A 16,790-nucleotide genomic window follows, 5' to 3' on the forward strand; every position below is an offset into this window, starting at 1 on the left:
TTTAAAACAAATAACAATTTAATTGACTCAAATATATAATTATTATTTGATAAAATTAAATATTTATTTGATAATATTAGAGTCAAGTAACCGATTATATTTAAATCAAATAAATTTTATTTTAATATTTTATTAAAAATTTAATTTAAAATTTACTAAAACTTTAGCATAGAGGAAAAAAATTGCTAAATCAAATAATATTTTTACTAAAAATTATTAAAAATTTCTAACAAATAATAATTATAATAATAAATTAATCATTATTACCCAATCTGATTTAGTATAATTTCTGTTTATTTTGCAAAAAGTTTCACGTGAAAAATTACTAGAAATTATTAGAAATATTCATTAATTTAAAATTAGTGAACAAATTCTCATTAATTAAAATTTTAAAGATTGAAATAAATAATTTTAATTTAATTTAAATTATTTTTACTCAATGTAAAAACAACAATTATTATTTTATTTTAATTAATTTATTAATCATTTATTTTTTTATTTATGATTAATAAATGAATAATGTAGATAAATATTTAAATAAATTAATTTTTTAGAGAATCAAATTTTTTGTTTTGATTTTCATTGAAATGTTTCATTCAAATGTTTTATATTATATTTCATTTATTTAGAAAAGAAAGTAAATTTCTTTTAAAAAACAGATTTTTCTTTATTAATGCGCAACTTATCCTTCTTCCTACGCTATATACAAGAATTTCCTTCAGTTTGATAAAAAAATATAATATACCCTAAAAGAACATATAAAACCCTTTGAAAATTTTGTAATGATGGATTAAAAAATAAAAAGTGCACACTTGTTTTCAAAAATTATAAATAAAAAAAAATATTTTTAAATTAAAAATAAATTCCACCAATTACTTTTGTGTTGGAATATATCAATGAAATTTAATCTTACATTCAGTATAAATTCTTCTTTTGAAATATAAGAATATCTTGTAAAGTAAAAAAAATTTTCTTCAAACACACATATATAGGTAGTCGTGTTTGATCAATGGCTGTGTTTATCAACTTTATAAGCCTTATAAATTTTATTTTCTCTTTTCAAATCCTCTTTCAATATATATATATATAAGAAACAAAACGCATGTTTTTAAAGAGGAAAAAGATTAACTATTTCTTTTATGCTATTCTTGCGCTTTTAAAACAAGAATGAAATCTTCTACTTTGAAGAGGATTATTTTTATTTTCACTTATGTAAAAGGCTGCATATAAAAAAGAATTTTCCTCTCAATATGAGATTATTTTTTTTTTTTGAGCATTTCTGAGTAATTTTTTTATAAAATTGAGATTTGCTTTTTTCGTATGCGATAAAAGATACTTTTTATATACATATAGTATATATTCCACATACATGAATGAAAATAAATAAGAAAAATGTGTTAAATTATAGGGTTGCATGAGTCCTAAATGTTGAGAATCGATAAAAATAAGGCGGGGTTTAAGTCAGTGTCTGTCACTGACATAAATCAGTAAATGTTAGATGCTATCTTGATAATTTGATACCTTTATTTTATTAATGTAATTTGTCTGATTAGAATGCTTTCTTGTTTATTTCATTTTTATAATTGTGACAAATTTATATGCGGTTTCAATTATGTTATAGTATAACAGAAAGTTTTACTAATTAAATCCCTACAATGAATAAAAAATTTATTTAATTCAAATTAATCCTTTACTCGATTATTATTATTATTATTAAATAAATATTTATTTTGTATCAAATAATAATTATTATTAAATCAAATTTATTTCAAATATAGAAATTATTTGTTTAAATAAAATTTATTTAATTCAAATAAAAATTATTTTGTTCAAGCAAATATTATAATATTTATTTAATTCAAGTAAAATTTTTGATTTATTTTAATTTTTCGAACGATAAAAGAAAACAAACTAAATAAACTTTTTATTAATTTTTATAAAAAAATTTATTTTTATAATTGAAGAATATTTTTAATTTTTTACGTGCAATAAATTATATTTTTAGTTTTTTTTTATTACCATAAATTGGGAATAAAAACATTAGAAATGTTTGCTAGAAAATGTATATATATATATATGATTCTGCAAAATACTCCCTTGAAAATGAGAGCAAAATCATTAAAATTTATTGATTCATGTAAATTTATGAAATTATTTAAAGAGATTGCTCTAAAGGTAATAAAATTGAACTCTTTTTTTTCTGAAAAACAGTGCAATTATTAAATATATAAATATTACTGATTAAATTACATAACAACTTTGTTAAAAAATTTTTCAAAATAAAATATTAAAGTTTAAATACATAGGTATTTAATTAGAAAATATATTTTTTTTATTTAAAATTTTATTATTTTTTATAATAATTATTATATCAATAATTTTAATGTATAATATATTAGTGTAATAAATATTAATAAAGGAATAATAAATATTTTACAATTATAATATAATTAAATAAGCACAGAATTAAATTGAAAAAAATGGATTCGATTCAAAGAATCGGTATTATTTGACTACAATTTTTTTTTAACCAGATAATTTCTATTTGAATAATTTCAGTTTCAGTTATTAGTCTATATAGAGTCATTGAATTTATTTAAATTTTTATATTAATTTTTTGATTATTTAAAAATTACAATTTATTATAAAATACTTTTTGATTTATCAGTAAGTAAAATTTAAAATTCTAAGAAATGAATTTTCAATTTTTCGTCTTAAAGTTTTGTTTTAGAAATAAAAAATAAAGAAAAATATAATAACAATAATAATAATAATAAATTAAAATCTAATAAAAAATGAAAAATATATTCTTTTTGATAGTAAAAAAAAAAATTGAAAATCTTAAAAAAAATTCTCATTCAGTTTTTTTTTATCGATTAGAATTATTATTGTTTCTACTGTTGAAGTTCAGGCCATTATCACGTGGCGCCACTAGACGAATATTTGAATTTAGTCATCTATTGAAATTCGTTGGAACTAAAACGAAATATGGTAAAAGTTGTTTCCTAACTTTAGCAATAGATGTCGACTCTATATTCTTCCAAGAGAGGTGAATATGACTTTATCAAATGTCCACTATCCAGATTACAATTTTACCATAAAAGGCATTGAATTTACTACGATAAAAGTCAGTTCTGTCACAAAAATCCGTCATTGTGTGTAAAATAGCGAAACATTAAATTAACACTGTCAATTTAAGTGTTATTAAAATTCATTCTTAATAAGTGGAGTTAAATTTTTTTTAAAAATTTTTTAGACTTTCAAATTTATAAATTATTATTATTTGAAATTATTTAGAAATTTTTAGTTTCAAATTCACGGATTATTTACTTAATTTTTTTTTTTTTGAAGGTTAAGTTCTTGAAAGAAAGAAAAAAAACTAGTGAAAATGGAACACTATATTGTAATGGGTATTTGCATTTTTGTGTTGGTAATCACTGTTTTCGCGCTAAAACTATTTTGCCGGACAAAGATGAAAAATGTGTTAAACAAGCACGTTGTGGTAATTAATATTTTATTCATTCATTTATTATGGTATATTTATATTATAAAATTAAAATTTTGATTGATTATTACAAATTAATTTTTAATAATTTTTCAATTAATTTTTAATATCAATCTCAGTGTATGGTATATTTTATTTTAAAAATATATTTTATAATTTTTTAAACTTTTTATCATTTGAATATTTAATGTGAGTTTAAATTAATTTATAATTTAATATTTGTTTTTTATATTTAATTTTTAATTATATATAGCAAAATTTCCAAAGAATAATAAAATTATTATTTAATTATAGTCACGTTTTTTTATCATTATTATATATGAACAAGAATAATACGAACAAGAATAATATTAACATTAGTAATAATAATGATGATAATAATAATAATAATAATAAAAATAATACTTAATAATAATTATAAAGATAATTACAATGCTAATAATAAATAGGTCATTTAAATAAATTTTAATTAAAATCAGCTTTCACAATTTAATAATAAAATTATTTAATAATATGGAATGAAAAATTTTGTAATTCTGATATTTAAAGATTGAATTATATAATTAGTCATTTCACGGTGTGTAATTTTATATTTGCAAAAAAAAAATAAGTTGAGGTTGAATATTAGAGTTAAACAAAAGAAAATCGTTAAATCATTATGACGTTATTATAATGATTCATTAAAAATTTAATTGTGGTAAATAATTTTTTTTTTTTCGTATAAGGCTTTGTTTGATACCTACTTTTTTTTTTATTTGTAATAAGATACAAAATCGGTCAGAATGTTAAATTAAATATAAAATTGATAAAAAAAAAAATATTGATCTTGATTTCAACAAAATTCATTTGTTTCACTTATAATCAAATATTAAGAAAACATTTTTGAGAAAAGATTTTTAATCTACATTTTATTTAAATTTTGTTACAATTTTTTTCTAACTATTATAATTATTAATTAAAATATATAGATGTAAAGTTTTTTAAATTTCTAATTATGATTTATATTATAATTTATAATTATTAATAATATTATGATTAAAGGAATTATGCTGTAATATATTTCTAAAATACAAAATGAAAAAAATTTATTATTAAAATATTGAAAAATATTTTTTAAAAATTGAATGAATTAATCAACTCTTTCGTATTTTCTTTTTTTTTAATTTTCTCTAAATATAAAATATTTTTAATTATAAAAATCCTCAGATTTTTAAATTCTTCCGATATTTAAACATTAATGTGAAGAATAATTAATTATAAATTGATTAAATAAATAATTGAAGAAAATTAAAAAAAATTTAATCCTTGGAGAATATTTGTGTACGTTCGCATGAAAAGGAACCACTTTAGTTTCTTTCATAAGAGCGATATTTGCATTAATGTTCACGCAAAAATAATCCTTATTGTAATCGCCAAAGTGGTCCCTTTTCATGCACATTTAATTTATTATATACTATAAATAAACACTCACTTAAAGTTTTTTGGTGCCGAAGCTAATTTTAAAAATAAAGTTTAAAATATTTTTTATTTTTCTTTTCATGCTAATTGTAGGTATGTAATTTTTTTAAAGTTATGAAAGTTTATCTCGATTCGCACTATTATGAGTTAACTTCAAATTTTTGAAAAAAAATTACATGTCCCAAAAAGAGAAATACAATTTTAAGATTGATTACATTTAAATCTTGTTTCGATACTTTAAGTGAGTGTTTATTTAGTAATAACATAAATAGCAAATTTTTTAGACTTTCTTTTAAACGTTATTAACATATTTAAGAAGCGGAAAAATCAACAAAGTACTATGTTTCAAATAAACAATTTTTTTATTTATAGAGTTACATTTAAAAAATGTCAAAGAAATTCTAAAAGTTTATGGCAAAATTTTTTTTTTTTATTTATATTCATAGTTTTAATTAATTATTTTTAATTTCACTCTTCAATAATTAATTGACAAATATTTCAAAACTAGGCCACTTGACAGGTGAACTTTGAAGATATACTTCGAATTTATTATTTTATGTAGGTATTTAAACAGTATTTTCATTAACTGAATTTGAATTTAACAGAATTTTTATGTAACGAAATTCTCATTTAACAATTTAACAAAAATAATTTAATTAAAAAACTTTTTTATTTCACCTACACGGAAAGAAAAAAATTCAGGAAAATTTACGGAACTCAGTTGAGTAACTCTGGATATCGCGACCATTTCAAGATATTTTCAAACTTATCTGTTTAAATAAGTAATTAAATATTTTGGATACTCTCTAAATTTGAATTAGCGACTATTCGCTTATTCGTAGCTGCATACTCTGGGCTGATTAAAATAGCGACTATTCGCTAGTAATTTAGCGAATTTTCAATGAGTGATTATTGACTTATTCCCAGCTGCATACTGTGCGCTAGAAATAATCGAATAGTCACTAATTCGAAGCGAATAGTCGCTAATTCAGATTTAGAGAGTATATAGTCTAAAATATTTTCTCATTTTCTGTTAAAATAAACATTAATAATTCAAGAAGAAATCAAATTAGAATTTGCTTTGTCCATTTCAGAAATGTTAAAGAAACCTCTTTACTTATTGACGAGTTACTACATGAATTTCTCCTAAAGCGTCATATGAAAAATTACAGAACTATTTCTGAAAATTCTTAGCTAAGAAAGATAAAAAAAATTGCAATGGTTGCGATGCGCAATGGTTAACTGCGTATCAGAGTCAATTTCGAGTTCTGTAATTTCTCAGGTTCAAATCCTGAAGTCTTTCATAGCGAGCAAAATGAAAAGTTATAAATGTAAATAGAAATATTCATTCCAACTTTTATAAGATCTTGCGAAATTTTCAGAAGAAACTACTTTTATTTGGAGAAAGTAGGGGAATATACTCAGGGTTAAACACCGTTTTGAACTTTGTTTATAATCTTTTTTAAAAAAATAAAAGTCAATTGAGTTATATTGTTAGAAAGATGTACAACAGAGGAACACTTTTGCTAAAGATCGTAAATTGATTGGTCTAAAATTAAAAAAGTTCTGATCATTTAAAAAAAAATCTAGTCAGGGTTGGACACTTTGTGAAAATCGAAGCGAATTATAAGTAAAAAAAATAACATTTATAGCGTTACTGAAAACGTTTTTTATGTTTATTTTTTCATTTTTACATTATTATTATTATTATTTATAATTGACAATTAATATTATTTATAAAGTTACTGAAAATGATTTTTAAGTTTATTTTTCGTTTTTAACGTTATTATTATTTTTCTAATATCTTTGGTAGAATATGTAGTGTGTGTTCGTCAATGTTTATTTGTATATTTATTTATAAATTGTGTCAAATTCATAATTAACAAAGTGTCCAACCCTGAGTGTATAAAATGTCCAACCCTATGTAGAAGTAACATTTTCGAATTGTGCTAACCATAACCAGACATGTTTCGCGATTCGATTTTTCACTTCATTTTTTCTTCAATCATGAACCCCACAATACGTGCAATAAACTTATCTTGCCGATTTCTTGTTTTCTTTATTCATTTTTTATGTTTAATCACATCGCTCACAAAATTTTTTTCGTTCTTACAAATGCACCGACGACACAGCAGACGCTACTTTTGATCCTCCAAAAATGTAATGGCACAAAAAGTTAGGTTTCACTATGAGAAGCTTCGCACGTCCGTGCATAGATGGCGCTAGTGTTCTTATTTTAATAAAAGCAAAGTGTCCAACCCTGAGTATATTTCCCTACTGAAAAAAAGATTAAGATTTAAGATTTAAGATTAAGATTTTCCTGAAATTTTTAGGACTTTCAACTGAACATTCATGAATATCTCTTAATTTTTCCCTCGTATCTAGAGTTATTATTATTATATTATTACATTATTTGGTACATGTTAAAATTTATTTCGTTCAAGTAAATATTTATTTGATAATAGCCAAGTAGTACTATTTGAATCAAACAAATTTGGTTTTCAGGTTATAAAATTAAGATTTTTATATCTTAAAAAAAAAATTTAATTTACAATTCTTTTTATATTGTATTCTAGAAACATTTACGTATACAGAAAATTTTTTATAAAGTAACATTTTTTTTTTAATTCAATCAGAAAGGACTGTCGTATAAAATGACTCAATGTTTGTAATTAAAGATAATTGTTGCAAATAAATATGTGACACTTGATATCATTGAATTTTTTTAAAATACATTCTCATATAATAATACAAAAAATTAATAGTTTTTTTTTTGTTGAAATATTATGTATGTCTTTTTTTTATAGGTAACTGGTGGTTCAAGTGGAATAGGAAAAAGCGTCGCTTTGATTGCTGCTAGAAGTGGAGCTCACGTGACCATCATAGCTCGAAACATTCAAAAATTGGAGTCTGCAAAAAACGAAATTGTTGAAGCTTGCAAAAATCCGGACATACAGAGAGTCGAATATTTGTCCCTCGACATCAGTAAAAACTACGACGAAGTAGAAAAATCATTGCTCGATCTTGAAAAGACCATGGGACCAATTTACATGCTGGCAAATTGTGCTGGCACAGCAATTCCTGGAAAAATCGAAGACACTACAGTTGAAAATTTGAAATTCATGTTTGATGTGAATTTTTTCGGTACATTTTATTGTACTAAAGCAATTGTACCGCTAATGAAAAGTAGAAAGGAAGGAATTATTGTTTTGACTGCCTCTCAAGCTGCCTGTTTGGGTAATGTAATTTTTACGCATGTATACAACAAAAGAAATTTTAATAATTATGATTATCATTGATTTGTTTTTATAGCACTTATGAAAATTTTAATTAATTTTATTAAAATTCCTTAAATTTAATTAAAAACTTAACTTATATAACTTCCATTATTAATATTACAAATAACTTCGCTGTTCATATAGGAATCTTTGGTTACTCTGGTTACTCCAGTTCGAAATTTGCCATTCGTGGATTAGCAGAATGCCTTTCTATGGAATTGTTCCCTTACAATGTGACTGTAACTGTAAGTTTACCACCTGATACCAATACCCCCGGATTTAAAGAAGAAGAAAAGACAAAGCCTTTAGAAACGAAATTAATTTCACAAGCTGCTGATTTGATGGAACCAGATGATGTTGCAAAAGTATTGTTTAAAGACGCTCTAGTAAGTTTATATTTTAATAAATTTGCTATTTTTTCTCATATATAAAAGTATATTCACAAATATATTAATTTTTTTGAAACTATAATAATAATAAAAAGAGGTTTTTTGTACACATATATAAATAATTGAAATAAATACTATAAACTTTGTTATAAAATGACAAAAAATTAGCACAAAGTAAAATTATATTAGTAATTGATATTAAAGTACAAAATGAATAATGAAATAATAACGTAAGAGAGCAGGAGTTATTTAAAATTATAATGAAAATTAAATATTTCTCTAATGATATAAAAAATTTTGAATGTTCGTTGACTCATATAGAGGTGTTTTGTTTGTTTTCTTTTAATGAATAATAATTTAAATCGTTCTTTGTGTATATATAAAGTCAATATAATTAATTAAAAAATATTCTTTCAGGCTGGAAAATTTTTCTCGATAATCGGCTTTGAGAGCTTTATAGTGGCGACCGTCTGCGCTGGAATGTCGCCTTTTTCATCATGGTGTGAAGTATTAATTCAATCAATATTGATGGGATTGTTGAGGATTGTGGGTGCTTTTTATTTAATTTCATTTCATAGAATAATCATAAGAGTTATGAAGAATCGCGACAAAAACAAAAGAGCTGAATAGAAATTCATTTTTTCTATAATAATAATAATAATAATAATAATAATAATAATATTTTCAAGTGTGATGACGCAATGAAGTATTTAAAAATTAAAAAAAAAATTTTAATTAAAATTCTTTTTAAATCAATAAAAATATTTTTATACTTATTCAATTATCTTTTTCTTAATTTTACCATATTCACCTGGATGTTCATTTCCTTCCTTTTTAATAAAGAATATTCTTCTTTATAAATATATTTCATTATTTTATTTATTAGACGAAATAGATGTTAACTCGTTTGACCTAGACAGGTGAAATTTAGTACATGAGGCATTTTATATGAGAATACGGAATCATGTCTCGGATTTTTCTCAAAATTCGGTAAATTGTAGTGATAGTGGTGCTAAATAAGTGTACAAATTTTGAATTTGAAATTTTTAATATTTTTCGAGATATTTACAATAACAAATTAGAGCAATATTTTTTTGCTTTACTTATAACTTTTTCCCTATTAAAAATAGAGAAAAATGTTAAGAATGTTTTTTACGCAAAAGATCTTAAACTTTTAGAAACAAAATATTTTTTTAAAAAAATATTAATTTTTAAACAATTTGTTTAAAAAATAAAATTTGTTTATAACTTTTAAACATGTTCTCCCTCATTTAGAAGCGCGAAAAAAATCATGAATATTGTTTAAGTCATAATAAATTGATGGTTAAATTTTTGAGATGGCATTATTTTTTGTTTTCGAGATATTAATTAATTAACTAACAAAAGTTAATAAAAAATGAAATATTTTACGAACAAATAAAATTAGAGTAATTTTAAAAACACAATTAGACACAGAAAAAAAAATTAGTAATATTTACCCAGAATTTGAGGTAAAGTTTACTTGCAACAAAAATTACTTTTCCCTTGTTTCATGTGTAATTGTAAAGATTTACTCTTACTTCATGAGTAATAAATGTTCGTCACATGACACATTTGTATATTAAAATCTAGTCTATCAGACATTAAAAAAAAAATCTATTAAGAAATAAATAAAGCATTATATTGATAACGTCGGTAACATAAAAGAGAGCATGATATTTTGCAAGTTAAAAAAGTTAATTTGAATAATCGTAATGGTACTGCAGTTTTGACAGATAAGATATCGATTACGGTATGCTATCGATTTTTGAATATCGATTATGGTAAGCTATCGACTTATGATCATGCGCTGTCAGTTAGTCTGTCAGGAAAGACAACTTATCCAAATTATGTGTTTGTTTCTTTAAATTTGCCAATTTTTTAAAAAGGTAAGTAATAATAATATAATATTATATTGTCAAAGTATTATTATTTCTTTTATAAAAATTATATTTATTGAATTTGAATTTCGTCTACTTTATACGACCAATCACAGTTAAAAAACAGGAAAGATTCCTGAATTTATTTCATCAACCAATCAGAAAGCAGTTCACATATCACGACTTGGAATAAATGACTTGATGTTTATATCTTTTAGGTTGGCAACGAATCTCAAAGAGAATAAACAACGCCATTAGATTCATTCCGTTTCGTGTCATAAAGGTACAATTGAGCGTACAATTGACGTTGTTTGTACCGAGCGTTCATTGGATGAGTTTTTCTAACCTGCGCATAATTTATTATTAATAATAATTTATTTCATCCGGATACTGTCTGATACTTTTAAAAGTACTGCTAGTATAATAGACGGACAAAAATGTTTATCCATCTGGACGGACGACTAGACACTTCGTTTATAATTACAGGTAAAATTCTGAATTTAATTTTTTTAAGATCTCTCAAAATATTTATTTTAACTCTTTTAAATTTCATTACTTAGACCTTAATTGCATTATATTTTCGATTTCTTTTAATAAAATATGACTTTAATTTAACTTTTTTTAAGACAAGTTATAATGAAATACCATTTTTTTAGAGTGTTATGTTTGTTGACAATTTTAACCTCATTGTACTTAATTTTTAATTATCTTAAAAGAAAATTTCTTATTGTTGAATATCTTCGATGTAAATTAAGAACCTTTAACTTTCATTATTTTGATAAAAAGTGACACATACAAATTGAAAAAAGGAAAGAATAAATTATTTATTAACAACAAATATTTAAAACAAACAAAACAATTTAAATATTTATATTCACCTCCTATAAATTTTGTTACAAAATAAAATTTAAAAAAATTTGTTCAAAATAGCTAATCGAAAAATAACAATCATTTTATTTTGTATTTTATTTTGTAAAAAATAATGTTTATTGCGAAAAATATTGTGCAGTTTTAATATGAACTTATACTGAGAAAAATTATTTCTTGACATTGATTTACAAATAACAAACAACAAATTAACAGCCAAATAATAATTAAGACTAATAATTGGGTGCCTTAAAACTAGAAAGTTATATTTCCGATTTTTTCAGTAATTAGATTTTAATTCATATAATTTTATTTCAGTCAAATGAAGCATGTGGTAGAGAAGACAAAAGTTTCAATATAAAAGTGCCAATGTAAAAATCCAAAATGTTTAATTTTTCCACAGGACTTACTTCAAAAAATTTTTTTTCGGTGAGCATTTTTTTAAAAGAATACTTTCAAAAAAATTTTTTTATTTTTTCATTATACCTGTAAATTCTAAAAAGTTTCAATTTTCATATAATTACAGAATTGTTTAATAAGAAAAATTTTAAATACAATAATTTAATCACTTTTTAGTATTAAATCAAGCAATTTCTGTTTTTAATAAGCTTCGATAGATAAAATATTTCATTATTATGAAAATAAATGTAACAATTAATACAATAACAAAAAATATGAAAATTTCGTATCTGTATGGAAATAAATAGAAAAAACTTGTAAATTTTTGAAATATTGCAAATGAAAACTATCCTAAATTTTAAATTAAATCAATATATTATTTGTCTTAACAATGTAAACAAAAAACAATGCATTATATCCAAAATAAGAAATTAGAGACACTCTGTTTAATTTTGAATTTTTTCTTTAAAATTTTGTCTTGGATTTTTTCTTTTGGCACTTTTGTATCCCAATCCAAAAATGTTGACATTTCAGTAACGTTTCATCTCTTTTCATGCATATTTTTTTTTAATTGCCTGTTTATTTATCTGTGTCATACTATTTGTTTCTCCTATTATTAAGTATTTCTTATCTCATTCCTTCTTAATCTCCTATATCTCTATCTATTTGTCTCTGTTTTTGTTTTAGGGTCATTTTTTATTCGATATCTATTCAGATAAAATGTGCTATACTCTTTTTATTGATAACATATTTTTATTTCAGCTGAAATATTTAAATCACACAATTGCACAATATCATGGAACCAGATATGCCAGGGGATAATATTGGATGCAAGCAGTTCCAAATATAATTAAAGCAATGAAGGTTCAAGTTCCTGCCGATGGTACCAATAACGGCACTTGTGTTCTTTTAATTCTAAATTTGCCGAAATTATTTTTAAAGGCGAAAAAGACTGGAAGAATTTATCGCGCTTATCCGGTATATTATTCTTTTCTTTAACTCCTTGTATTAACTCTAAGGCTTTAGAGTTTTTTAAATTTTGATTTTCATAATATTTATATAAAATTCGCAAGTAATTAATGATCTTTTTTTAAAATAGCACAATAAAAATATAATATGATGATATTGTTAATAAAACAATTTCTTTTTTAGAGAGGTTCAACCTTCGCTGAACTCATTCCGAATCATCATGAATCTCCTTCTCTCTTGCCAATTGCAGATTCTAATACATCTTTTGATTCTCTCGAACTAATGTTCCACGTGGACGGCGACACATTATTCAAGGCACTTGCTTTTGATGCTGTTCTGTATCTGATTTCAGCCTATTGGGTTTTCAATATTTCTTTCCCTTCTAACGCAAAATTGCAATATTCATTCATTTCTATTGCAATTTTTCGTCAAGCAGGAATAAAACAAATGAAAAACAATGTGTTAAAATCAATTGTATTACATAATGCTTTAAAAGAGTTTCTCATCTCTTATCAAAGTGATTTTCCTTTTTGCTGATATTTGTGTCAAGTTTCTTTTTTTATTTCTTAGCTCACATCGGAGTAGTTTTTTTATTTCTTGATCTTTTTGTTCAGTTTATTTTCTTATTGCTCAGCTCATTTCTCATTTGTTGATCTTTGTGTTTAGTTTATTTTTTAATTTTATTATAAATCATTTGATTATAAATAAATAATATTTTCAAAAATTAAAAAATGTTTTTCTTCGGAATTTGAGATATTAGTATTCGTATCTAACTTCGACGTCTCTCGTTCATAAGATCGTATAATAAAAAATAATAAAAAATTAAAATAGAAAAATAAATGAAGAAAATAATAAATAGAAAGTATAATAAAAAATTTATAGATATTATTTTTTATTTATGCTTTAATTATTTTTTATATGTATTTTTATTATATTAATTTTATTAATCATTAATTAATTTTTAAGAAGTTTAAAAAAACAACATTGGTTTTTAGCACAAACGAAATTATACTTTTTTTACCTAGATTAAAAGTTAATTCAAGATACAATTATATTTATTTATTATTTATTTAAATTTTTTTACGAATTTTTTGAACTGAGCTATGAGTCTATTACCAGTTTTAGATCCATTCCTTATAAATAGCAAATAATAATACAATTAATAAATAATAAAAAATAAATAAAAATAATAAATAAATAAGAAGTATTTTTATTTACACGTTGCTAATACAAAGTTTTGTTTCATTTAAATTTGTATTTACAACTTATTATTTACTTTTTATCTTATTTATGTTTGAAGTGGAAATTTAAAAAATTAAATTGAATTTTAAATACGTTTTAATACACTTGTTACTTTTTTAAATAACAAAGGATTGTTTGACTATATTTCATGAAAAGAACATTTAAAATAAGCGCGCTCCAAGTGCGCATGCGTATTTGCATTTGACAAAATGCGAAGGCAGCCGAAGTGTGCTCGTGCTATTACGAATCATTTTACAATTTTCTGTGAGTAAAATGAAGAAATTACTTGCAACAAACTTTACTCTTCTTTTTTTTCTGTGGAATGCTTATCAAAATCCGCATCCAACGAGCCCTAGATGAACTATTTCTAATAAACGAGTGTTAAATTAATAGTAATTAATAAAATTAATTAATTAATTAATTGACGATTTATCTTCATTTCTTCAAATGTTATTAATTATTTAAATAAATTTTATTAATTATAATTAATTTAACACTCGTTTATTAGAAATAGTTCATATAGGGCTCGTTGGTTGCGGATTTTGATAAGCATTCTAATGGTGTTTTTAAAATTACTCTAATTTTATTTGTTCGTAAAATATTTCATTTTTTATTAACTTTTGTTAGTTAATTAATTAATATCTCGAAAACAAAAAATAATGCCATCTCAAAAATTTAACCATCAATTTATTATGACTTAAACAATATTCATGATTTTTTTCGCGTTTCTAAATGAAGGAGAACATGGTTAAAAGTTATAAACAAATTTTATTTTTTAAACAGATTGTTTAAAAATTAATATTTTTTTAAAAAAATAATTTTTTTCTAAAAGTTTAAGATCTTTTGCGTAAAAAACTTTGGTAACAGTTTTCTCTATTTTTAGTAGAGAAAAAGTTATAAGTGAAGCAAAAAAATATTGCTCTAATTTGTTATTGTAAATATCTCGAAAAATATTAAAAATCTCAAATTCGAAATTTGTACACTTAATTAGCACCACTATCACTACAATTTATCGAATTTTAAGAAAAATCCGAGACATGATTCCGCATTCTCATATGAAATGCCTCAAATATTTACATTTTGTTAGGATAAAATTTTATGTAACCGACAAATACAAGTTTTTAATAATCTATTATACACTCCTTTATTGTTGAGAATTTTTAACGAAGCTGAAATTTTTAAAACTTGGGTATTTTTACAAAAAGATTAAAAAAAATTTATTTAGCACAAATAAAAATTTTATTTAACTCAAATAAATATTTACTTGCCTCTGAGACAAATATATCTTTTCTCTGGGTATAATAATAAAAAAATAATAATAATAGAAAAAATAATAGAATACATAATACTAATAATTTATGATTAACATTTAGCTGTAAGGCAGCATCAAAAAAATCTTTAAAACAAATGAAAACTGAGATTATTATAAAGGTTGACACAATAAACTTTCTGTTTGCAGTATTATATGATTCATTCACGTGACATTTATTCTTTTTTCGCATTTTTTTTCTCTCCTCTCGTTTATTCATTCATTCATTCTTTTCATACGTTTGTCTTTTTTTTCATTCTCATATATAAACTGTTTTGGCATCTCTCCATGGATTTGAAGTCCCTTTTTTTGTACCATCATACATTTTTTTGTGATTCCACTTGAGTGCGAAAACTTGAGTAATTTTTGCGTAATTTAAAACGTTTTTCTAAATTCATTATACAAAAGGTGGAATGAAATTGAATCGTTTTTGTGCAAATTAGAATATTTCATGTTTTACTACATTTGAATGTTCATTCTTTTTTCTGGTGTTTTTTTTCTTTTCTTTTGGTCGAAATTATTTTTATTCATTAATATAGTTGTTTAATTTAATTTCATAAATTATTAATAATTGTATTTAATTAATAATTATTAAATATTACACAATTCAACATGAAATTTGCGCCTGACATTTAAGGTGTTTTGTTTGCTAGATTTATCGACTGATATAACGAAAAAAATTATATTTTATCAAAAATTTTGCTTCTGTAGAGAGGAGAACGCTTTTAACGTATTTTTGAAAATTTATGATTTTAAGCAATTTCTTCTAAAAAAATAAAACTATTTCTTTTTGTATGATTTATATTCGCAATAATTATAATATTGTCTTACAAAACAATGGGAAAAAGTTTAAAAGTGAACTCTGTTACTGTTTGTGTTATGTTATTGAAAACACAGATAAATATTTCTTGACATGCGTGCGTTGGTGGTATCTATGCGAAACTTTCGCCACCTATGGGGATGTATGAGTACTTGTCATGAACTTCCGACAAATCTTGGCACCACTTTAGTGAAGTACATGCATGGGAGATTGTAGTCTATTCTCCATGAGCATCATGTTTACACTCTCTTGATGACATTTTAAGCGATTTAACCTCCTTGACAGACTTGTACACAATAATATGCGTTGTCTGCGACTCGAGAGCCATCTGTAGGTACCGTGTGAATGTAAAAATACTTTTCCTTTTCCCGCGCATAGTTTAAAATTTTTAATATATTAAATCGACTTATTTTAACTATAAAGATTTAAAAATCTAGTTTTATTAGTATAACTACTGCAAAGGCAAACGAGACGCTTGCTTTTCACTGAACTAACAGTACGTCCAACAGACAAAATATCGAAAAGCCAAAACGTCGAACTGACTAAGAAAAATAAAATTTTTTTGGCATCTTTTTTATGGTTTTGGATTTATGGGTTGGATGACTTTTTGGTGGTAATAGGTGTCTTCCTCTACTCGTATTTGGCTGTCAATTTTT

General features: G+C 23.0%; 2 protein-coding genes across 3 annotated transcripts; both read left to right on the forward strand.

Moving 5' to 3' along the window:
• Positions 1 to 3,134: 3,134 nt before the first annotated feature.
• LOC127277802 (3-ketodihydrosphingosine reductase) lies at positions 3,135 to 9,406 on the forward strand. The gene is made up of 5 exons (XM_051299186.1): positions 3,135 to 3,224; positions 3,352 to 3,502; positions 7,771 to 8,200; positions 8,386 to 8,627; positions 9,048 to 9,406. Exons 2-5 carry the CDS (start codon positions 3,389 to 3,391, stop codon positions 9,258 to 9,260), a joined length of 999 nt encoding a protein of 332 aa, XP_051155143.1. The 5' UTR covers positions 3,135 to 3,224; positions 3,352 to 3,388; the 3' UTR covers positions 9,261 to 9,406.
• A 1,354-nt stretch (positions 9,407 to 10,760) lies between these two features.
• LOC127277740 (uncharacterized) lies at positions 10,761 to 13,439 on the forward strand. 2 transcript variants are annotated; one of them, XM_051299063.1, is made up of 4 exons: positions 10,761 to 11,014; positions 11,714 to 11,824; positions 12,557 to 12,772; positions 12,947 to 13,439. In XM_051299063.1, the coding sequence occupies exons 3-4, from the start codon at positions 12,623 to 12,625 to the stop codon at positions 13,298 to 13,300; spliced, it is 504 nt and encodes a 167-aa protein (XP_051155020.1). In that variant the 5' UTR covers positions 10,761 to 11,014; positions 11,714 to 11,824; positions 12,557 to 12,622; the 3' UTR covers positions 13,301 to 13,439. The 2 variants fall into 2 exon arrangements, with proteins under 2 accessions (XP_051155020.1, XP_051155021.1); XM_051299064.1 differs by lacking the exon at positions 11,714 to 11,824 and having other exon boundaries at positions 12,947 to 13,426.
• The last annotated feature ends 3,351 nt before the right edge of the window (positions 13,440 to 16,790 follow it).

This window comes from Leptopilina boulardi, unplaced genomic scaffold (assembly GCF_019393585.1).
Source record: "Leptopilina boulardi isolate dan_hultmark-lab unplaced genomic scaffold, ZJU_Lbou_2.1 LbouV2_179, whole genome shotgun sequence".
Lineage (NCBI taxonomy): Eukaryota > Metazoa > Arthropoda > Insecta > Hymenoptera > Figitidae > Leptopilina > Leptopilina boulardi.

What these genes read in the sequence shown, in the direction of transcription:
- LOC127277802 (XM_051299186.1), top strand. Translation starts at nt 3,389, where the DNA reads ATGGAACACTATATTGTAATGGGTATTTGCATTTTTGTGTTGGTAATC. An exon ending in TGTTAAACAAGCACGTTGTG is followed by an intron (nt 3,503 to 7,770) that starts GTAATTAATATT and finishes TTTTTTTTATAG; the next exon opens with GTAACTGGTGGTTCAAGTGG. An exon ending in TATTGTTTAAAGACGCTCTA is followed by an intron (nt 8,628 to 9,047) that starts GTAAGTTTATAT and finishes ATATTCTTTCAG; the next exon opens with GCTGGAAAATTTTTCTCGAT.
- LOC127277740 (XM_051299063.1), top strand. Translation starts at nt 12,623, where the DNA reads ATGCAAGCAGTTCCAAATATAATTAAAGCAATGAAGGTTCAAGTTCCT. An exon ending in GAATTTATCGCGCTTATCCG is followed by an intron (nt 12,773 to 12,946) that starts GTATATTATTCT and finishes TTTCTTTTTTAG; the next exon opens with AGAGGTTCAACCTTCGCTGA.